The following is a 25,000-nucleotide window of genomic DNA, read 5'->3' as shown; positions in this document are numbered from 1 at the left end:
ATGAAATACAAATATATATATATATATACATATATATGTGTGCGTGTGTGTATGTGTATGTATGTATGTATGTATGTATGTATGTATTCATTCATTCAAAACGATAGAAAGCAAAAGGTGGAGACGTTTTGAAGTATAAACATATAGATATTTAATTTAAATACATTCAACTTACACGGTGTACAAACGACAGAGAAAATTAAAGGTTGAAAGAAAGCTGTTATAAGTCCAACGTCTGTTTCTGGGGGCTCGGAGATCGATAATAGTATTGGTAGATGTAGTTTATCACAATATGCGGCCGTATGCATGCAATTAACATTGGATAAGATGAGCCTCCGTCATCAGGATAGAGAAGGTCTTACATTTCAGATTTCAATGCTGAAAAGTCCAAAGATGGAATGATTAAATGTGGAGAGCTAGCAGTATCAGAGAGGGAAGGAAGAAGGTCGGTGCGTTTATGGCGGGTATTAAAACAGGGAATCGTGGAAAGGGAAAAGATAGTTCAGCTAGAGTGAGGGGTTAATAATGAGGTTACTAAGGGAGGTAGTAGTCTGCCATTTGCAAGAAAGCTCTGGAAGAGAACCTATCGATCTGTTTTGTCGAACCGCTAAGTTACGGGGGACATAAACTCACCAACATCAGTTGTCATGTGGTGGTGGAGTTTCATACACAGATACACAAATACATATGTGTGTGTGTGTGTGTGTGTATGTAAGACGTGCTTCTTTCAGTTTCCGTCTACCGAATCCACTCACAAGGCTTTGGTCTGCCCGAGTCTATAGTAGAAGACACTTGCCCAAGGTGCCCCGCAGTGGGACTGAACCCGGAACCAAGTGGTTAGGAAGCAAACTTCTTACCACACAGCTACGCCTGTGCTTACAAACATATTTCTGCATATAGCAAACAATCCAGATAACCAAAACCTCAAGCTCTGTATCAAATTTAACAATAGGTCTCCGCAATATTTTTAGCGATGTGCATGAATTCTGCAACCGAAGAAAAGTTAACTAAATCCCATAGAAATACACGTTTACACAAGACACTTAAAAATTACTTTCCTTAGATGGTTTGTTAACTTTGTAGAATAATTTTCCTTTGATGCAACTTGGAGTTACAACAAAGGAGATAATATCCTTGTGCCATATAAATTTTTTTCTAATTTGCTTATGTAGACATCTATGCTTAATATAATGAACATATGAATTACCTACCATGTTAGCTGTGTGAAGTAGTATAAATGCAGCCTAGAATTACATTATCAAAAGAAGAAATCTGTTAGTAGGACACCGTTATTAATGTCTACAGGACATTCACGTATATATCACTTTGTGCTGCAGTTTATAAGCTGTTGTATTTACGATGCTCTATAATTAGAAGCAGAGCTTCTAATCTAGGTTGTTTGTTGATTATACTGTATTTAGATTCTTTTAATTTCGTCCTCTTTTACTGGTTTCATTGAAGTGATTGCTGTCGCTTAGCCCCAAGTTAATCCTGATAGAACAAACATATGGTTCAAAGATATTCCACTCTGACAATTTTTCTCATATCCGAGACTACTATGTACTGTCTGCTATATCCAGCTTGATACAGAACGAGAGAGTTTTATTTGCGGATATACTCAAGAAAGGATTTACAAAGGCCTGCATATTTGAAGAAGGAAGTTCTTCAGGTTTCAAGTAGATGGCATAATCTCGATCACCTCTCCTCTCATTAACCCCCTTTACCTCTTTAAATGAGTCTCTTATTCTCTCCCTTTTTGTCTGTCTCGCTCTTTTTATCTCTCAGTGTATGTGTATATTTGTGTGTGTGTGTGTGTGTGTGTGTGTGGTGTGTGGTGTGTGTGTGTGTGTGTGTGCCATGCTTCATGATACGATGAGGAAAATAACGATTAAAGAGGGACTGGGAAATGAGGAAAAAGTAGAAAGTTTAACGTTACACAAACGTATTTCAGTGTATCCTCCTCATTCAACTATATGCGTTCCTACTTCTTGCTAATGCTATCTGCATTCAGCGTCTAAAATTTCGCCATTCTCTTCCTTCGTGACAGATAGTAGTGTGTGATTTGAGGGAGATTCTCAAAAGCCCTTGATGTTAGGTACCTGGCGAATTTGTGCTGGAAGCAAGCAGTCACAAGTTTGCATATTAGGCCAATCCGAAATTATCTTAACACCGTTCACTTTATAACTGGGGAGGGGAAAATATTAGGCGGTATTTCTTGTGTCCGAATAGCCCTTTTAAAAAGAGCATTGCCCTTCACAATTACTAGGAATTTACGATAAAAGGTATTCTTCACATTGCCTGTCCAACAAGCTGGTCCTTCGTGAGAACCGGCTACACTTGGAAGATCTCACGAGAAAACGATACCCGGCTACATCCGATTTAAATATACTTTAAAACTTGTATTGAGTACTTACTCGTTCGTGCTTTCCAAAGTATGTATACACATGTATGTATATTTGTGTGTTTGTATTGTGTGTAAGCATGCGCGTATGCGTACGTGTGTGTATGCATGTGTAAGTGCATATCTATGTATGTATGTATCTTATCTTATACGTGTTTCAGTCATTAGACTGTGACTAGGCGGGGGTACTGCCTGAAGAATTTTTAGCAGAACGAAGCGACTTCAGTACTACAGTACACTAAGTTGCTGGGATGTAAACGAAGCAATAACGGTGTGAAAACACACACACACACAGATATATATATATATATATATATATATATATATATATATATATATTATATATATATATATATATATATATATATATATAAACATACATACACAATGGGCTTCTTTCAATTTCCGTCTTCCAAATCCTCTCACAAGGTTTCTGCCGGCCTGAGGCTATAGAAGAGGACACTTGCCTAATGTGCCACACAGTGAGACTGAACCCGGAGTTATGCTGTTGGAAAGCAACCTTTTAACCACACAGTCATGTATATAAATATTCATTGTTACTATTTTATATACTCATATGCGATAAATTATTTCCTAAAATTAGTTCAGATCATTAGAGCCAAAGACACAAGCTAAGTAACATTTCCGCATACACTCCTCCCTCAGTAATGACATTGATCAAAGGCAGCTTAACTTCTATTACGGAACGGTATATTTGTTTCATTCTCGAATTGCAATCCCTCAACGTGTGATTAACAGCGATACACGTTGAACTTGAAAGGCGTTAGTTATTCTGGTCATCGAACATCAAAATTGTAATCTTTTAACTGAATTATATACTGTGTTCTAAATGAGTATTAAATTTTAAAAAGCATTTAATGAATATTAACCTCCGCCTTCGTTAAGGCGAAGGTATTGTTTTGTCGTGTTTGTTCTGTCCGTGGACAAGATATCTCACGAACCGCTGGATAAATTCGAATGAAACTTTCAGGGATGTTTGGCCTCGTGACTGGCACGAGCTGATTAGAATCTGGGATCGATCCGGTGCCGGACAAAGATTCTGGATTATTTTTCCCGTTTCTTTTTTTATTTTTTACTTAATTTTTGAGAGCGGTCGGGTTCATTTTTAGTATTCTTGCTTGTGAGGGCAGTCGAGTTTATTTCTGATATTCTCATTTTAAAAAATCATCTCTGGCTAATTGTTGAGAAGACGTTGGTGTTGCTTTGGCGGAGTTTTACGCTCTCTGAGTGCTACTGTTTATAATGAATTGGAAATCGTGCAGGATTTGTATGATAAAAAGGAAAAAAATATACTATATCTAGGTAGGCATTGCCTACTTTGCATACCAGTGGTACATCCCTAGTTTGTTTATGTATGTATGTATGTATGTATGTATGTATGTATGTATGTATGTATGTATGTATGTATGAATGTATGTATGCATGTATGCAAGTATGTATGTATGCATGTATGTATGCATGTATGCATGTATGTATGTATGTATGTATGTATGTATGTATGTATGCATGTATGCATGTATGCATGCATGTATGCATGCATGTATGTATGTATGCATGTATGTATGTATGCATCTATATATATATGCATCTATGTATGTGTGTATGTATGCATGTATGTATGTATGGCATTATTCCGTTTTACTTCAAGATTTCTTACCAATAAAGAGCCGGCTTCTAACCTTGAATGATAAAATTCTGGAAAGTTCTACAAATTTATATGTATGTTTGTATATATGTATATATGTATTCGTATGTGTGCATGTATATGTATAAATATTTGTGTGTGACAGTGTGTGTGTGTGTACGTATGTATGTGTGTGTGTATGGATGGATGGATGGATGGATGGATGGATGGATGGATGGATGGATGGATATGTGTGTGTGTGAATAGAACCGATTGGACAAGGGAAGTGAAAGAACAGATGTTTATTCCATACGTTTACAGTTGTTTCATAATCTTGTTAGTCATATAATAAGCATCACATCATCATTCACACATATATTAAATATACATGTGAATATATATATATATGCCTGTGTATACTTACATATACAAGAATGCTGAGAAGTATAACCAACAGACTAATATCAGAATCATTCATGGTTGTCCTAAAAATCAAATCATTCACCCATGTCGTTTCTTCATCCGTTTTCCCATAATATTGCGGATTAGACGAATATATTATTGAGCCATTGTTTTACAATCGAGTGTCTTTTATATCACAAACCCTTACACTTTATCAAGGAATAGATATCTTTCTTCACACTCCTTCGGAAGTGCAAAGCGGAGGATTATAACAGGAACGTCAAGACAGTCGGACAATTTTGTGTGAAGTATAAATGTATACAGACACATTCAAACACACGCCTATACATGCATACATATACATACATATACATACATGTGTACATCCGTCTATCTATCTATTTATCCATCTATCTATCTATCTATCTATCTATCTATCTATCTATCTATCTATCTATCTATCTACCTATCTATCTATCTATCTATCTATCTATCTATCTATCTATCTATCTATCTATTTATCTATCTATCTGTATATATATATATATATATATATATATATATATATATATGTGTGTGTGTGTATATATATAATATATATATATATAATATATATATATATATATATATATATATACATGCTTCCGAAGAGTCTTGACAGCAGATTTGGTAGCCGTATGTGTGTGTGTGTGTGTTCGTGTGTGCGTGTGTGTGCGTGCGTGTTTCTTTATGTGCTTGTCCCACACATCCACTTGACAACCAGTACTGATTTGTATACGTCCTGGTAGACTAGCGGTTCGACAAACAGGAACGATAGACTAAATACCAGGCTTTAAAAAAGAATAAAAACTGGGGGTGGGGGTCGATTCATTCGACTAAAAAAAAATTTCAAGGCGATGCCCCAGCATGGCCGCAGTCTAATCACTGAAACAAGTAAAACACAAAATATAGCATAATACAACTCTACCCACCGGAGACACTACGCATTGTTTGGTGATGTTACATCAGATTTGCGTAATTCACTGGTAGATTCTACGTCTGATGATTGAATTACACAAATATTACGTAGCATCACCACACGATATCTAACGTATCCTGCCAATTGTATTGTATTTTCATACTGGTTGTTGCTTGCACCTATCTGTTATTTATATATATACAAAGATGTAGTTATGTATTCGTGTGTGTGTGTGTGTGTGTGTGTGTGTGTGTGTGTGTGCTTATATATATAATAAACCTTTACATAAATAAATAACGTGAAATACACGAAGGGACGAACATAAAAGACAAACGGGTCATTCAAAGCCTTCGTTCTTCAGTCAGAAACTGATTCCTCATCGCAGATTTCGGCTGTTTAATTCTGAGATCCGCTCTGAATCAGCCAGCCACAGAAGGAAAGAATGCAACGCAACAGAGACGAACATGAAACGAAAAAAACTTTTTTGGAGACAGTAACGGTTAAAAACATGGATGACACAGGCGCCCTATGGCTTTGAGACAAAAGGAGACACAAAAACAATATCAGCAAGCGTGGAAAAATAATGACCTTTTCGGTGATGTATATATATATATATATATATAGGATTCCCACTTCCCAAACGGAAGTATTATATATCTCGGCTTCAGAGTCTGACGAGTTGTCCATTGGGCTAGGCCCTTTCTGGACGCGAAAACATTGGTCACTCGTACATAGAGTTAACTGCATATATATATATATATACTTTTATCTCTTTACTTGTTTCAGTCACTTGACTTTGGCCATGTTGTAGCACCGTCTTTTAGTCGAAGAAATCGACCCCTGAACTTGTTCTTTGTAAGCTTGGTGCTTATTGTATCGATTACTTCTGCCAAACCGCTAATTTACGGGGACGTAATTTACCAACATCGTTGGTCAAGCGGTGGGGGGAAGACAAACACCGACACGAACGCACGCAAATAGATATATACGTACATACATACATACATGCATACATACATACATACATACATACATACATACATACATACATACATACATACATACATACATACATACATACATACATACATACATACATACATACATACATACATACATACATATACGACGGGCTTCTTTCAGCTTCCGTCTGCCAAATCCACTCAAAAGGCTTTGGTCTGCCCGAGGCTTTAGTAGAAGACACTTGCCCAAGGTGTCACGCAGTCGGACTGAACCCAGAACCATGTGACTGGGAAGCAAGCTTCTTACCACACAGCCACGCCTTATTCTCTTACTTGTTTCTGTTGTTTGACTGTGGCCATGCTGGAGCACCGCCTTGAATGACTTTTAAGCCTAGTACTTACTCTATCCGTCACTTTTGCGAACCGCTAAGTTACGGGGACGTGATCATGCCATCGCTGGTTGTCGAGCGGTGATAGTGACGACAAACACACACACACACACACACACACACACACACACACCACACACATATATATATATATATATATCACCCACAAAGCTTTGGACGGCCCGAAGTTATAGGAGCAGACACTTGACTAAGTTGCCACGCAGTGGGAATTAACCCAGAACCATGTGTTTGGAAAGCAAGCTTCTTATTTCTTTATTGCCCACAAGGGGCTAAACATGGAGGGGACAAACAAGGACACACAAAGGGATTAAAGACGAGTACATCGACCCCAGTGCGTAACTGGTAATTAATTTTTCGACTCTGATATCTGAAAGGCAAAGTCGACCTCGGCGGAATTTGAACTCAGAACGTAGCGGCAGACGAAATACTGCTAAGCATTATACTGCTAACGTTTCTGCCAGCTCGCCGCCTTACCACACGGCTACGCCTGCGCCTATGATGCTTACACACATACACTCACACACAGACACACACACATATGTATATGTTGTGTAATGCTTATATTTATGTATTTGTGTGTGTGTACCTAAATTTATGTATAAGTTTGTGCATGTGCGTACATGTGTACCTGTATGTATGTTTTTATATTATATATGTATGCATGCACTGTAGTAAAGGAAATGCATGTACTTAACGTCGACGCATCATGTTATGGTAGTAATGTCACATTTGAAACTCGCACCAACGCTACGCATAAGCGAGAGTTCGACCTGCAAGAAATCTCTACTAAATCGCCCATCTATCACACCCTGCCAGTGCGCCTTACAGATGGCACGCTGCATAATGCAGTGCGTGGTACACTATTGCAGACAAGCTGGCAGAAACGTTAGCATGCCGGGCGAAATGCGTAACCGTATTTCGTCCTCCTCTATGTTCTGAGTTCAAATTCCGCCGAGGTCGACATTGCCTTTCATTCTTTCGGGGTCGATAAATTAAGTACCAGTTACGCACTGGGGTCGATGTAATCGACTTAATCCGTTTGTCTGTCCTTGTTTGTCCACTCTGTGTTCAGCCCCTTCTGGGTAATAAAGTTATAGGTACACTATTGCAGAAGAAAACACAAATAAAGATTAGATGAAAAGGGCTTCAGCTGAGTTGATCACAGGTGTCTTCGCGGTCAGAACTGTCCCAGAATTATACAATATCAAAAAAGTAGTAGTGATTAGTAGTAGTAGTAATTAGTAGTAGTAGTAGTAGTAGTAGTAGTAGTATAGTAGTAGTAGTAGTAGTAGTAGTAGTGTAGACCTGTGAGTCGGAGAGAAGGAATTGGAGAGGGCACTTGCTCCTAGGGTTTCAGTGAAATCTCGGATAATGGGGTTTCTTGATCATACCAAGCGTGTTCCAGTATAAGGAGGGCCACATCTCTATCATCCCCTACCACTCGTTTTATCTTGCTTTTTAACCTTTGTATTCTATGCATATGTCTCGTCTTTTCCAGTGTATACCGTGCACACATTTTTTTTTTTTTTTTGTCATTTCATTATTAAATGTAAACCCCCACACATTATATCTGTCTCTGTATTGTCCCCCTCATCCTTCACCCCTGTGGCAAATAAATGAAATTATTATCATTCTGCGAGCTGGCAGAAACGTTAGCACGCCGGGCGAAATGCCGATCGGTATTTCGTCTGCCGCTAGGTTCTAAGTTCAAATTCCACCGAGGTCGATTTGCCTTTCATCCTTTCGGGGTCAATTAAATAAGTACCACTTAGACACTAGCGTCGATGTAATCGACTTAATCCGTTTGTCTGTCCTTGTTTGTCCTCTCTGTGTTTAGCCCCTTGTGGGTAGTAAAGAAATAGGTATTTCGTCTGCCGTTATGTTCTGAGTTCAAATTCCGAGGTCGACTTTGTTTTTCATTCTTTCGAGGTCGATTAAATAAGTAGTCCTTGTTTGTTCCCTCTTTAGCCCTTGTAGGCAATAAAGAAATAAATTATTATTATTATTATCATCATTATTATTATTATTATTATTATTATTCGTTCTGAACTCTCGTTCGACGTTCAAATTCCGCCGTAGTCGACTTCGCCTTTCATCCTTTCGGGATCGAAAAATTAAGTACCAGTTGCGTACTGGGTCGATCTAATCGACTGGCCCCCTCCCACCAAATTTCTAGGCCTTGTACTTATAGAAGAGAGGATTATTATTATTATTATTGAGTGAGAGAGCAGTTCATGCCATCAAAGTGACACTGGGGTAAAATATACGAAGCCCAATATACCCATCATGACTACCCGTCTGATAAAGGTACACCAGGCACATGCATCACAACCATATGTGCGCGACATGGTGATCTCATATCAAGATAAACAGCACATGACCTTGCAGGTGGGGCCCAGTTAGAATTTTCTTCAGGTTGAGTAGCCCATCCCGCTCAAAAGGTCCCTGAATAAGGGTTGCTTTAGGATGTTGAACGAAACACCTATGTTTCCAGAGGTGAATTGTTCAAACTCCAAAGAATCCCTCTCAACACATGTCCATGATGCTCCCCCACTACTTCTGCTCGTGATCAGAGATGCACGTATTGTCAGCCACTAAGGGACATGCTCAACTGGTTAAGGTCAAACAACTGACAAGCAAATCTGTGGTATTGAGCAGAATATTTGCTGTAGCCCATCTTTTATACCAAGACAAAACAATGTACATGATAACACTTCCAATCAGTTAAGATCAAAAGCCATGAGAGCCACTGCCTGGTACTGCATCAGGGCATTTATTATTATTATTTTATTATTATTATTATTATTATTCGTTCTGAACTCTCGTTCGACGTTCAAATTCCGCCGTAGTCGACTTCGCCTTTCATCCTTCGGGATCGAAAAATTAAGTACCAGTTGCGTACTGGGTCGATCTAATCGACTGGCCCCCTCCCACCAAATTTCTAGGCCTTGTACTTATAGAAGAGAGGATTATTATTATTATTATTGAGTGAGAGAGCAGTTCATGCCATCAAAGTGACACTGGGGTAAAAATACGAAGCCCAATATACCCATCATGACTACCCGTCTGATAAAGGTACACCAGGCACATGCATCACAACCATATGTGCGCGACATGGTGATCTCATATCAAGATAAACAGCACATGACCTTGCAGGTGGGGCCCAGTTAGAATTTTCTTCAGGTTGAGTAGCCCATCCCGCTCAAAAGGTCCCTGAATAAGGGTTGCTTTAGGATGTTGAACGAAACACCTATGTTTCCAGAGGTGAATTGTTCAAACTCCAAAGAACCCTCTCAACACATGTCCATGATGCTCCCCCACTACTTCTGCTCGTGATCAGAGATGCACGTATTGTCAGCCACTAAGGGACATGCTCAACTGGTTAAGGTCAAACAACTGACAAGCAAATCTGTGGTATTGAGCAGAATATTTGCTGTAGCCCATCTTTTATACCAAGACAAAACAATGTACATGATAACACTTCCAATCAGTTAAGATCAAAAGCCATGAGAGCCACTGCCTGGTACTGCATCAGGGAATTTATTATTATTATTATTTATTATTATTATTATTATTATTATTTTATTATTATTATTATTCGTTCTGAACTCTCGTTCGACGTTCAAATTCCGCCGTAGTCGACTTCGCCTTTCATCCTTTCGGGATCGAAAAATTAAGTACCAGTTGCGTACTGGGTCGATCTAATCGACTGGCCCCCTCCCACCAAATTTCTAGGCCTTGTACTTATAGAAGAGAGGATTATTATTATTGTTGTTGTTGTTAGTAGTAGTAGTAGTAGTAGTAGTAGTAGTAGTAGTAGTAGTGGTGGTGGTGGTGGTGGTGGTGGTGGTGGTAGTAGTAGAAGTAGTAGCAGTACTAGTAGTAGTAGTAGTAGTAGTAGTAGTAGTAGTAGTAGTTATTGTCGTTGCTGTTGACATTTCTAAGATACATGATAACTCTTATGTGCATTAGTATTAGTAGTAGTAGTAGTAGCACTAATGGCTGCGACACCACGAACCAACCAACCAACCAACCAACCAACCAACCAGCCACCAGCGACTACAGCGACGGTAGCAGTACGTTTAAGTGAATGGTGCTTATGTGTAGCCTTTATAGTTATGCTGCTGCTGCTGCTGCTGTTGTTGTTGTTGCTGCCGATGATGATGAGTATGATGATGATGATGATGATGATGATGATGATGATGATGACGATGGTGGCAGTGGTTGCCGATTTCTACTATTTCGAACATACTGTTGCTGCGTTTAACGTGTGCACTACCTCCATCACTGACTGTTGTTGCAGCTGTTGCTGCTGGTTTTACTGCTGCTGATGCTGTTGCTCCTACTGCTGCTGCTGCCGTTGCTGCTGCAACTGTTACTGTTCCAGCTACTACTTCTACTGCTGTTTTATGTTGTTTACTGTCACTGCTTGGTTTGTGTTGTATTCTCTCGTCTCTGCGGTTGTTATTGTAGGACAGCCATAGTTATTTTACGTGTTCCGCCAACACCAACACCAACACCATCACCATCGCCGTCGCCGCTGCCGCCGCCACCTCCGCCGTAACTTCTTTACCAATATAAAACGTTATCACCTCCACCATCATTATCGTCACCACCACCACCCCATCTCCATCGCTACTATTATCACCACGACTGACACTAACAATACCACCGAAAAACCATCATTCGAAGCTTTACTGGTACTCTGCGACCAGACCTAGCACCGCCGTCACCATCACCATCACCAGCACCAGCACCAGCATCACCACCACAACAACAACAACAACAACAACAAACAACACTCAGTTCCAACATCACTAAACCGTTACCATCACTTCACCAGTACCACCACCACCAACAATAACATCACTACTAACATCATCACTACCACCACCACCACCACCATCACCACCACCATCAACATCAACACCACCACCACCACCATTACCACCAACATCACTACTAAAATCACCATCACCACTACCACCATTATCACCATCACGATCTCCACTAGCATCACCACCACCATTACAACCGCCGCCACCACCATCACTAGTAACGTCACCACCACCACCACCACCATCATCAACATCACCACCACCACCATCACCATCACCACCATACCACCAACGTCACTACTAAAATCACCACTACCACTACCACCACTATCACCATCACGATCTCCACTAGCATCACCACCACCAACATCACAACCACCACCACCACCACCATCACCACCACTATATATTCTGTGGCGTATATATTTCCCAACCTGGACGGGGCGGCGCCGGTCAGTCGCAGGATTACTCACTTTTGGCATCTGAGTCGATTGGAGATCCAGGAAATGAAGTGTTTTGCTCAAGAACACAACACATCGCCTGGTTCAGAAACCGAACCCATAAACTTACGAGTGCGACAACCCCATCACCACCATCAGAGCCATTATCACAAACATTGAAAAAGTATTTGAGGTCCTTCCCGAGCCATAGACTCCCAAGGCCGATTTACTCGGACTTCGCATTCTGTGGCATGTTTATTGGACGACGCCGATTCGTCGCAGGAGTACTCATTTTTGACAGTTAAGTGGACGGCAGCAACGACAAATGAGCACGTTTTGCCCAAGAATGCAACACATCGCAATCTTACTATAATTAGAGCAACACTCTAACCACTATACCTTACGCCACTATATCACAAAACGTCACCAGTAGCAATGCCTTAATCACCACCAATCGCCAACACCGAACACCATTACACCACTGCTATTGCCTTCTCGGCTTGTGTCATAATTTTTTATTATATTATTTACAAGAGATGGTTAGTGCAATTGATGGTGTGAAGTATCGTTTACTTGTTTATTTCTTTATTGCCCACAAGGGGCTAAACATAGAGAGGACAAGCAAGGACAGACAGACGGAGTAAGTCGATTATATCGACCCCAGTACGTAACTGGTACTTATTTTATCGACCCCGAAAGGATGAAAGGCGAAGTCGACCTCAGCGGAATTTGAACTCAGAACGTAACGGCAGACGAAATACTGCTAAGCATTTCGCCCGGCGTGCTAACGTTTCTGCCAGCTCGCCGCCTTAATGTCGTTGGAGTACAACTAAGCGAGAGCGCCGCCTCCAAGGTTTTAGTCTCACAAAGACAAACACAAAGACATACATACATACATACATACATACATACATACATACATATACGTACAGACACATACACACATACACACGCACACATGAACACACATACATATATACATTGTTTCAGTCATTAGACTGCGGCCATGCTGGGACACCACCTTGAATTTTTAGTCGAATGTATCGACCCCAGTACTTTATTTTTATACTCAGAATATTTATTCTATCGGTTTATTTTGCCGAACCACGAAATTGTGGGGACGTAAATACACCAGTACAGGTTGTCAAGTGGTGGGGGCAACACAGGCACAAAGACACACAGACACACACACACACACACACACACACACACATATATATATATATATATATATATATATATATATATATATATATATATATATACGACGGGCTTCTTTCAGTTTCCATCTACAAAATCCATTCACAAAGCTTTGGTCAGCCCGAGGCTGTAGCAAAAGACACTTGCTCATGGTGCCGCGCAGTGGGATTGACCCGTAACTCTATGGTTGGGAAACAAGCTTCTTTATTTCATTTAATTTTCCACAAGGGCAGTACACAGATAGAAGCTTGTGGGCTGGACATGGACAAGATGAGATGAAATGGAACGAAATAATGCGGTTGGGAGAGATGTCGGCGCCCACACAGCCATGCCTGCGCCTATGCATTACTTAGGGAAGGACATACCCAAGCTGCGGTAGCTTTCATGGAGTAGCAGAGTCTTCCCTAACCACTCTTCTTTAACTAGTCGCACACTTAAAACACCGTTACTCTCAATACTACCCTACTAAAAAAGAAAACCAAAAACCATACCAAAAACAACCAGAAAAAAATGCAGAAATGCAAACGCTAATAACCACCGCTAACAATAACAGCCAAACACACATAAAGTAATTCCACCAACTTCATTATTTGTTTCTATTTAAAATATTGGTTTCAAATTTTGGCTCAAGGCTTGCACGTTCGAGGAAGGGAGTAAATTGATTACATCAATCCCAGAGCTCAACTGGCAATTATTTTATCAACGTAGAAAGGCAAAGTCGACTCTGGTGGCATTTGTACTCAGAACGTAAAAACCGACGAAATACAGTAATACCTCGCCATATCGCAGTTCATCTATCGTGCACTCAGTACATCGCGATTCCCCCATCGCGCACTCAGTACATCGCGGATTTTTCTGGCTAATATACGTAAATTTATATCGCGGACTCCTCAGTACATTGCTGGTTTCTGCGGCCGATAGGTATTTAATTATAGATTTTAATTATTTTTGTGAGAGGTTTTGGAATGTAACACCCACGATAGTCGATGGATTGCTGTACTGTTAAACAATCTGCCCGCTGTGCGAATGATTCTGCTTGTTCACCACTTTCCCATTAAGATGATAGAGTATATATCACAAAAACAAAGACGAAATTCAAAAAGGAGATTATTTGAGGATCTAATGCCAACAGCACAAACAGAAAGACAGAGTTCGAAATTTTCGTGAAAAGTCTGTAAGACATAATACACTGGGTGTTTTTTTTTATATTAGTAAATTTTATAGGGGGTACACATCTTTAATGGCTACAATAACCACAAATATGTGAACTGTACGGTCGAACTAAGTAGGAGGCATAAACAACGATCCAGTGTTGGAGGACACCGGAATTGGTTAGAATAGAATCGAAAAGGTTTAGCAATGAAGTAACGATATGTAAATATACATTAGATGAGTGCTAGTGTGGTGAACAAATTAGAAAAGGGGATTAGAAAAGGCATAACGACCTTATGCAAAAAACGAGGAATTTGTTACCAATTTCAAAGCTAAACACGAATGCTAAGCTGTCAGATACAAGGCGCATGCCGTAAGCCATGAAGAAAAGCTATTCGACGAACACCTAGAGTGGTGGTAATATGGCAAAAAACAAACATAATTCAGTCTTTGAGAAATAGGGATAGTGGTGTATGCCTCGACAAGCAGCTAATACATGCAACCGCCAAGCTGCTGAGGTCAAGTGGTGGACTGGAGACAATTGTAGACTTTAACGCTTACCTTAACAGCCTGTCGTAATTATCAGCAGAAGATGCGGAGTTCAGCAAAACTCCGATAACAACTGAGATACGGTTGGTAGCAAATAGCTGTAAGATGAGCCCATCGTTATTTTGGATGATTTGTAATACGAAGTTAATACTTGAATACTTGAATTCTTCGACATCCTAGTAGATGTCCACAGCCAGTGATTGTGAATAGAAGAGTATCAAGTTTAGGGAGCCCGAGAGGAAAGACTTAAACAAAAAGGACGTAATTTATACTTTCTGGTCTATAAAGCTTTTGAATACATTGTCGAACATTTTGGACAAGAGCCTGGCGCTTGCCGATGGTAGCTTGGTCAGGAAAGCTCAGATCTGCGCAACCTAGATCTATCCATGATAACCTCTACCGCGTGCGATACATCATAGAGAAGTGACTAACACTTTTGGCTTTGGTGGTAATATAATATATTTGGAGCAATCAAAAGTTTTCGATTGGGTCAACACTCGCTCGATACTTGGTGGCTGTTTACAAGGCAGCCAGTTTTGGCTTCGTTTTCAAACCCGGGATCACTTCAACGTACACTTATATTTGCTTGTTCGTCAGACTTAAGTGCCACTTATCGGACCCCTTTAATTACCTGCTCATTCCGTAAAGACCATCGTCGATTATCTCTTCTAATTCTATTACTGCGTAAACAGGTGGGCTTGAGGGTCATCCCATTCTAATTGGGACGCAGGAGAGACAAAAAGACAGTCGTTGACATCATCGTCATTGTATCAGACACTATAGAAGTCAAAATTGTAGATCTGTTCCAAAACAGTAGGGGACAAAGAGAAAAATTCACTTGTGCAAGTCGGCACCCGTAGAAAGTCTATGCCTTCAGACAATCTGGTGCAAAACTTGGCAAAAATACTTATTAGAGTTGCTTAGAGTATGTTTTGGTCTAATCTTCATGCCGAGAGGAAATGGGACGTGGCTAAGAGCGGAATTGGTCAGTCTCACTCATAAATGGCTGAGAGGAAGCCATCCATGGAAGATTGGGCAAAGTCGGCCTGACGAATTTTGAACTCAGCACATAAAGACGAGCGAAATACCTATTTCTTTACTGCCCACAAGGGGCTAAACACAGAGGAGACAAACAAGGGCAGACAAACGGATTAAGTCGATTACATCGATCCCAGTGCGTAACTGGTACTTAATTTATCGACCCCCGAAAGGATGAAAGGCAAAGTCGACCTCGGCGGAATTTGAACTCAGAACGTAGCGGCAGACGAAATACCGCTAAGCATTTCGCCCGAGGTGCTAACAGTTCTGCCAGCTCGGCGAGCGAAATACCGTTAAGCATTTTCGTCTGGCGTGCTAACGATTGTGTTAGCTCACCGCCTTAATAATAACAATAATGAAAATAATATTTTCTATTATAGGCACAAGGCTGAAAATTTGTGGAAGGGGGCTACTCGATTACATAACCCCCCCCCCCAGCGCTAAACTGGCACCTGTTTCATCAACTCCTAAAGGATGAAAAGTAAAGCTGAACGGGGTGGAACTTAAAGACAGACGAAATGCAAATGCATACATACATATATACATAAATACATACATACATAAATACATACTTACATACATACATGCATACATACATACATGCATGCATACATACATACATACATCTGGCTTAATAATAATAATAATGTGGAAGGACATAATAGAAAGAATATTATGGTAATAATAATAATGATAATAATAATAATAATGATAATAATAATAATAATAATAATATAATAATAATAATAATAATAATAATGTTTTCTACTGTAGGCACTAGGCCTGAAATTTTAGGGGAGGGGGTAGTCGATTACATCTAACCCCAGTACTTGACTGATACTTATTTTATCGACCCCCGAAAGGATGAAAGGCAAAGTCGACCTCGGCGGAATTTGAACTCAGAACGTAGCGGCAGACGAAATACCGCTAAGCATTTCGCCCGAGGTGCTAACAGTTCTGCCAGCTCGGCGAGCGAAATACCGTTAAGCATTTTCGTCTGGCGTGCTAACGATTGTGTTAGCTCACCGCCTTAATAATAACAATAATGAAAATAATATTTTCTATTATAGGCACAAGGCCTGAAAATTTGTGGAAGGGGGCTACTCGATTACATAACCCCCCCCCCCCAGCGCTAAACTGGCACCTGTTTCATCAACTCCTAAAGGATGAAAAGTAAAGCTGAACGGGGTGGAACTTAAAGACAGACGAAATGCAAATGCATACATACATATATACATAAATACATACATACATAAATACATACTTACATACATACATGCATACATACATACATGCATGCATACATACATACATACATCTGGCTTAATAATAATAATAATGTGGAAGGACATAATAGAAAGAATATTATGGTAATAATAATAATGATAATAATAATAATAATGATAATAATAATAATAATAATAATAATAATAATAATAATAATAATAATAATAATGTTTTCTACTGTAGGCACTAGGCCTGAAATTTTAGGGGAGGGGGTAGTCGATTACATCTAACCCCAGTACTTGACTGATACTTATTTTATCGACCCCCGAAAGGATGAAAGGCAAAGTCGACCTCGGCGGAATTTGAACTCAGAACGTAGCGGCAGACGAAATACCGCTAAGCATTTCGCCCGAGGTGCTAACAGTTCTGCCAGCTCGGCGAGCGAAATACCGTTAAGCATTTTCGTCTGGCGTGCTAACGATTGTGTTAGCTCACCGCCTTAATAATAACAATAATGAAAATAATATTTTCTATTATAGGCACAAGGCCTGAAAATTTGTGGAAGGGGGCTACTCGATTACATAACCCCCCCCCCCAGCGCTAAACTGGCACCTGTTTCATCAACTCCTAAAGGATGAAAAGTAAAGCTGAACGGGGTGGAACTTAAAGACAGACGAAATGCAAATGCATACATACATATATACATAAATACATACATACATAAATACATACTTACATACATACATGCATACATACATACATGCATACATACATACATACATACATCTGGCTTAATAATAATAATAATGTGGAAGGACATAATAGAAAGAATATTATGGTAATAATAATAATGATAATAATAATAATGATAATAATAATAATAATAATAATATAATAATAATAATATAATAATAATGTTTTTTTCTACTGTAGGCACTAGGCCTGAAATTTTAGGGGAGGGGGTAGTCGATTACATCTAACCCCAGTACTTGACTGATACTTATTTTATCGACCCCCGAAAGAATAAAAGGCTAAGTCGACCTCGGTAAAATTTGAACTCAGAATGTAAAGACGGACGCAATGCATTTAGATGTATAGAGGTTGAGAGAGAGAGAGAGGAAAGGAAAGAGAGAGAGAGAGAGAGGACTCGACAGACAGGCAGGCAGGCAGGCAGATAGACAGACCGACAGAAAGGAGGATACATACGAAGGTAAAGCTATATGAAATAAGTGAGCGGGAGAGAGAGACACACACACAGAAATGAATGAAGTAAATAAGAAAAAGGAGAGAGAGAAAGAATAAAAGAGTAGGAGAGAGACAAGTTGTAAGATAAGAGAAGAGAAAACATGGTATACAATAAGTGGACGAGAGAAAGAATAAATAAGGGAGAGACGAAAAGAAAGAGAGAGAGAGAGAGAGGAAGAGAGGGAGACAGAGTGAAACAATGAGAGAGAGAAAGAGAGAGGGAGAGAGAGAGAAAGTTGTTAGAGGAGAGTCTGTTTTGAATATTTGGAAGGATAACGAGAGGAAAGAAGTAGGTTTAGTAAAAGAAACAGACCAGTGAAAGAGAGAGTGAGAGAAAGAGAGAGAGAGAGAGAGGGGGGGGAGACGAAGAGGGATATGGGTAGGAGGCAGGAAGGAGATTGTAAAAACAAACAAACAAACAAAATAAAAAGAGAAGAGGTGACAATTATTTATGATGGTAATGATGATGATGATTAAAGAAAAGTGACATGTTCGAAATTTAGGTGGTGATGGTGGTGGTGGTGATGGTGGTGGTGGTGGTGGTACTAGTGGTGGCAGCGATGGTTGTGATGATAGCAGTGGTGGCGGTTATAGTTGTGGTGGTGTTTGTGGCGGTGGCGGTGGAGGTGGTTGTGGTCGTCGTAATTGTTTTGCTGCCCATAAATGTCTGAAGTTGGCAGTAGGCCATATCAATTGAATTAACCTCCTCTTCGTACACCGGGTACTTCTAGTCCCCTCAGCGGGATTATTCATCTCAGAAAATAATTATTCTACTGTCATATACATATCCCCTTCTACTACTACTACGGGTACAAGGCCTGAAATTTTGGTACTGGGGTCAGTTGATTACATTGAACCCCAGTGATCAACTTGTACTTATTGCTTCGAGCCCATAGGGAGTAAAAAGTAAAGTCGACCTCGGTGGAATTTGAACTCATAACGTAAAGACGAAAGAAAGGTCGCTAAGCAGTTTGCCCGGCGTGCTGACGATTTTGCCAGCTCACGTTGTGTAACTGTCATTAGCATATCAGTTTCAAATTTTGGCACAAGGCCAGTAATTTCGGGAGAGGGTCTAGTACATTGAATCGACCCCAGTGATCAACTGGTACTTGTTGTATCGGCCGTCAAAAGACGAAAAGGCAAAGTCGATCTTGGTGGAATTTGAACTCAGATGCTACTAAGCATTTTGCTCAGCGTTCTAACCATTCTGCCAGCTCGCCGTGTTACTGTCATTTAACTATTTGTTAAAATTTTGGCACTGGGCCAGCAATTTCGTGGGGCTTGGGGTGGGGTAAATCGATTAAATTGACTCCAGTATTCAACTGGTACTTATTTTATTGACTCCTGAAAGGATGAAAGACAAAGTCGAGCTCGGAGGAATTTGAACGTAGAACGTAAAGACGTGCGAAATGCCGCTAAACATTTTGTCTGATGTGCTAACGATTCTGCCAGCTTACCGTCATTTACATATTACAATTTTTGAGGAAGGTTTCTTACTCAGACACAAAAACATCTGTTGCTGTCATTGCTGCTGCTGTCTTCTTCTTCTTCTTCTTCTTCTTCTTCTTCTTCTTCCAATCAGGACTCACGCTATTAGCCACAAAGAATAATCTCTAATTCGAGCCTACTCTAAGCTACTAAGAATGCATGTAGCAATCCCCCACCACCACACGCGATAGACTGGCGGTTGCACGGGCGCGAAAGCTACGTTGTTATCCCCATTCCGTAACGGGTGGAGAGCTGAACCATCCTAGGGTACAGAGGATTCGCAATCTAGACTAGGGTCTGAAAGTTTACCACACCATAGTGGATTACACCATGGTTCCTCTGCTTTGTAGTAGAAGTAGGAAGAAAGACTGAGAGAAAGTTGTGGTGAAAGGGTACAGCGGGTTTCACCACCCCTCCCTGCCAGAGCCTCGTAGAGCTTAGGTGTTTTTGCTTAATAAACACTCACAATGCCCGGACCGGGAATCGAAACCGCTTTCTTACGACCGCGATCCGCTGCCCTACTAGGCCATTGCGCCTCCACACTGTTGTTGTTGTAACCTAGGTCCTTCCTAAACTAGCGTTAGCGTTAATAAAGTAGCATTTGATTCTGATTTCGGCAGAGGACTAGCAATTTTGAGGCGGTGGTACTTTATTTCATTGACAAAAGTGGAATGTCAGACAAAGGAGACAGCAGCGAGATTTGAAATCAGAACGTAAGGAGACGGAGGAAACACTCTTTTGGCATTTAGTCCGGCGCTCTGAGCTGGCAGAATCGTAAGTACATCGGACAAAATTCTCTGTGGAATTTCTTCTGGATACTGACATTCTGAGTTCAAATTCTACTGAAGTCAACTTTGCTTTACATCTTCCAGGGGTGATGAAATAAAATACCAGTTATGTATTCATTCTTTTGTACTCAAGGTAGAAGGCCTGAAATTTTGGGGAAGGGGCCAGTCGATTAGATTGACTCCAGGACGCAAATGATACTTAACTTATTGACCCCGAAAGGATGAAAGGCAAAGTCGACCTCGGCGGAATTTGAACTCAGAACGTTTAGACAGAGGAAATACCTATTTCTTTACTGTCCGCAAGGGGCTAAACACACAGGGGACAAACAAGGATAGACAAACAGGTTAAGTCGATTATATCGACCCCAGTGCGTAACTGGTACTTAGTTTATCGACCTCGAAAGGATGAAAGGCAAAGTCGACCTCGGCGGAATTTGAACTCAGAACATAACGGCAGACGAAATATAGCTACGCATTTCGCCCTGTGATGTAACGTTTCTGCCAGCTCACCGCCTATACAAGGTATGTATTGGAGTCGATGTAATCGTTCAAGAACCCTCTTAGAAAATTGCTGTTCGTCTGCCGAAAATTTCAAACAACTATTATTATTTAAGATGGAGCAAGGTGGCGAGCTGGTAGAACCGTTAGCATGCCAGACAAAATGCTTAGATGCATTTCGCCTGTCTCAACGTTTTGAGTTCAATCTCCGCTAGGTCGACTTTGCCTTTCATCCTTTCGGGGTCAATAAATTAAGTACCAGTTGCGTTCTTGGGTCGATCTAATCGACTGGCCCTCTCCCCCAAAATTTCAGACCTTGTGTCTAGAATAGAAAAGAGAAGATTATTTGGGGTGGTAGGCAGCGAACTGGCAGAATTGTTAACGTGCCGGACAAAATATACTCAGCGGTATTTTTTCCAGCTTTACGTCTTGAGTTCAAATTCCACCGAGGTCGACTTTGCCTTTCATCCTTTCGGGGTCGATAAAATAAGTACCAATCAAGCAGTGGGAACGACGTAATCGTCTAAACCCCTTCAACAAAATTTCAGGCCTTGTGCCTATAACGGAAAGGATCATTTAGGGCAGTCGGTTCGCAGAGTCACTCACTACAGCATCAGTTTATTTGTTTCATATATCTTTCTACATCTTTCGGTCTGCCTGTTTCTCTCCCTCTCTCTATCTATCACTATCTCTCTGTCTGTCTCTCTCTCTCACACTCACAGCGTTACACACATACACAAACGCTCACTTATTTCACGCATCTCCCTCCCTTTCTCTCTGTCTCGCTTATTTCATGCACCAATGTTTCTCTCTTTCTCTCTCACTGTTTATCTACTGCCATCACTATCTCTATCTGTCTGCCCTTCTCTCCCTCCCACTCTCTCTCTTCTTCACGTTCTCGCTCGCTCGCTCACTTTCTCCCCTCACTGCTTATCTATCATTCGCTAGCGATTAACAATCTCTCTGCTTTCCCCTCCCCCCACTCTCCTTCCTCTCACTCAGCCACAGGTAATTTTTTTTTTCTGTCTTATCTTCTTTAATCATTCATAACAATCACCTTCACCAGCACACGAGAAACCTCATACCTGTGCGAGCCACTGAGAAGGGAGGAGCCTATACACGGACGTCCAAACGCGTAGAAACAACAGCTAAATTTTCCTCAAATTACAACCTACTCCCTTAACAATAATGAAAACAAAAAAGAAGGCATGCTGGATGTATTAATAGATATATTAAACAGAAAAATTTGGTTAGTCATGGCTGGAGTGTCTGTGTTTATAGGGTCTGTTCAGAGAGGGTTAACCTGGGCTTAAACAACACCAAAATCATACCTGATTCTTCGCCTTCTCTCCCACTTTTCACACATACCTACACGCTGTCTGTCTCTCCCTCCATCTCTCTCTCTCTCTCAATGTTTTCTCTCTCTCTCTCTCTCTCTCTCTCTCTCTCCCTCTCTCTGTCTTCTCTCATCTGTTACACCATCGCATTCACGCTCTTTACTCTATTCCTCTCTAATAATCACTTCGCTCACATCTGTAAACCTCAAACCAAGTTGATGTACCTTCTACATTAGTGTTTAAGTATCTTTGTCTCCTTGTCCTTCTCCTTCTCCTCCTCCTCCTCTTCCTCCTCCTTTCATTTTCTCTCTTTTTACTTTTCTCTCCCACCCTCTCTCTCTCTCTCTCTCACTATCTTCCTTTCTAACTACATTTCGGTTTCATTTTCATTCATTTTTCTACGCCGTTTCTCTGTTTCTTTCTCTCTTTCATTTTTCTCTCCTCCTTCCTTCCCTCCTTCCCCTCTCTCTCTCTCTCTCTCCTCTTTCTCTCTCTGCCTCGCTCCACGATAGTTTCTCCTTCTGTCATCAGTCATTATCATCATCATCATCACCATCGTCGTCTCTACTGTCATCGTCTTGATATTGTTACAAGTATATATATATATATACATATATATATACATATATATAATACGTACATATACACATACAGGCATATACACACATACACGCACATATATGTGTGTGTGTATATATGTAAGTGTGAGTTTGTGCGTTTATGTGTTTTGCCTGTGTGTCTGTGCGTCTGCGAAGAAAACTTGCCACTTCTAACACTACTACTATTACTTCTACTTTATACTTATTCCATTCCCTCTTCCTTTTTCTCTTTCTCATCTCTCTGTCTCTCTCTCTTTCCCTCTTTCCATCGCTCTCTCTCTCTCTCTCTCTATCTCTCTTTCTCTCTTATTCTCTGCTAATAAATACACCCTCTACGTCTTCCAAGCTTTCGTTTCTCTCCTCCACCGCCACCTCCTCACTCTATCTACTACTACAACTACTCCTACTACTCTTACTCCTACTCCTTCTACTTAGCTCCCACTCCCTCACACCGCTACCACCACCACCACTACCACTACCACTACCAACAGCAACAACTAAACAACAGCCTCATCACCGCCATACTCCAACCATAACAGAACCCTCTCCCTCATACTCCAGCTGCTTCGCTTTGCCTCTCTACCTCTTTACCTCTCCATTTTTTTTAACTCTCCTTTGCTCTTCACTTCAATTCACTCTTCGTTTGCCCGTTTCTTTAATTTTTTTTTTCTTTCAAAAATATTTACTCCTTCATCACCCTCCACTTTTCCATCTTGTTTTTCTTCCTCTTCTCTTCCCTTAACATTTTTCTGCTCCTCTTCTTCTTCTTCTTCTTCGTCTTCTTCTTTTCACTTCTTCCGGCCGCCCGTTCCCCTCCTCTCGCCCTCCTCCAACCTACCACATTTTCCATAGTACATATTACATACGTCCTAACAGGGAATCTATTGACTATGTCATGGCCGCAAAAGGCTCCACGGAGAAAGTACCGATAAACAACCGACTGACCAACAGCTGTGGACAGGCTAAAGCAGCAGACCAATATGTAGGTAGACCAAACATATACATATATATATATATTCAAATTTCTTTTCTTTACTCCCAGCGTGTACCTCTGTATATATCTACCTGTGTGTGTGTGTTTGCAATTTAACCCTCATCACCTACAATTCATACACTTCGCTCAACATGTCGAGGAGTCGACGCGGACGCAGGTATTCTACTAACGCGTGTCCGTCAAGACCGATGATTTCTCTACCATATATATATATATATATATATATATATATACATATATATATGCTGCTAGCTACAGAAAATCATTGGTCTTGACGGACGGACACGCGTTAGTAGAAAATGTGCATGTGTGAGTGTATACATACATGTATGTGTATATGTATGTAAGCATGTATAAACATCTAAGTGTACGATGCATGTATCCGTATGTATGAAGTGATGTTTGTATGTATACAGGTTTATATATTGGTATGTATGTATTTGCGAATATACGCACTGAAACGGTATACGCTCGTCTGATGTGTGCCATGCGTGTATATCTATCTATCTATCTATCTATCCATCATCTATCTTTGTACCTATGTATGTCCTTATGTCTGTGTGTGTGTGTATATATATATATATATATATATATTATGCACACACACACACACACGATTGTGTTGTGTGTCTATATATAACGAATAATATATATGTGATCTACTCATAGCATTTACTGTTTTAATAATCGTATTATACTTTGACAATTATCTCTCCCTTTTCTTCTATTATTTGTTTTTATAAGCTTTCCTTTTTCCTATTTTGTATCAATCATTGCGGTTATTATTCTTCTATTACACATATGTCTACGCTTATCATTCCACCACTCA

At 40.3% G+C, this 25,000-nt stretch overlaps 1 protein-coding gene across 2 annotated transcripts in view; it reads left to right on the top strand.

Moving 5' to 3' along the window:
- Positions 1–23,702: 23,702 nt before the first annotated feature.
- The window catches only part of LOC115224649 (transcription factor SPT20 homolog), a 414,115-nt gene continuing 412,817 nt past the window's right edge, over positions 23,703–25,000 (top strand). The window contains exon 1 of one of the 2 annotated variants that reach the window (XM_029795511.2): positions 23,703–24,159. In XM_029795511.2, coding sequence (XP_029651371.1) covers positions 24,073–24,159 — 87 coding nt within the window. In that variant the 5' untranslated portion in view covers positions 23,703–24,072. The remainder of the gene's footprint in view (positions 24,160–25,000) is intronic. The other variant, XM_036513212.1, reaches the window with a different exon arrangement.

This window comes from Octopus sinensis, linkage group LG2 (genome assembly GCF_006345805.1).
Source record: "Octopus sinensis linkage group LG2, ASM634580v1, whole genome shotgun sequence".
NCBI lineage: Eukaryota > Metazoa > Mollusca > Cephalopoda > Octopoda > Octopodidae > Octopus > Octopus sinensis.
The sequence above is the reverse complement of the archived record's forward strand: the minus strand, read 5'-3'. Positions and strand labels throughout refer to the sequence as shown.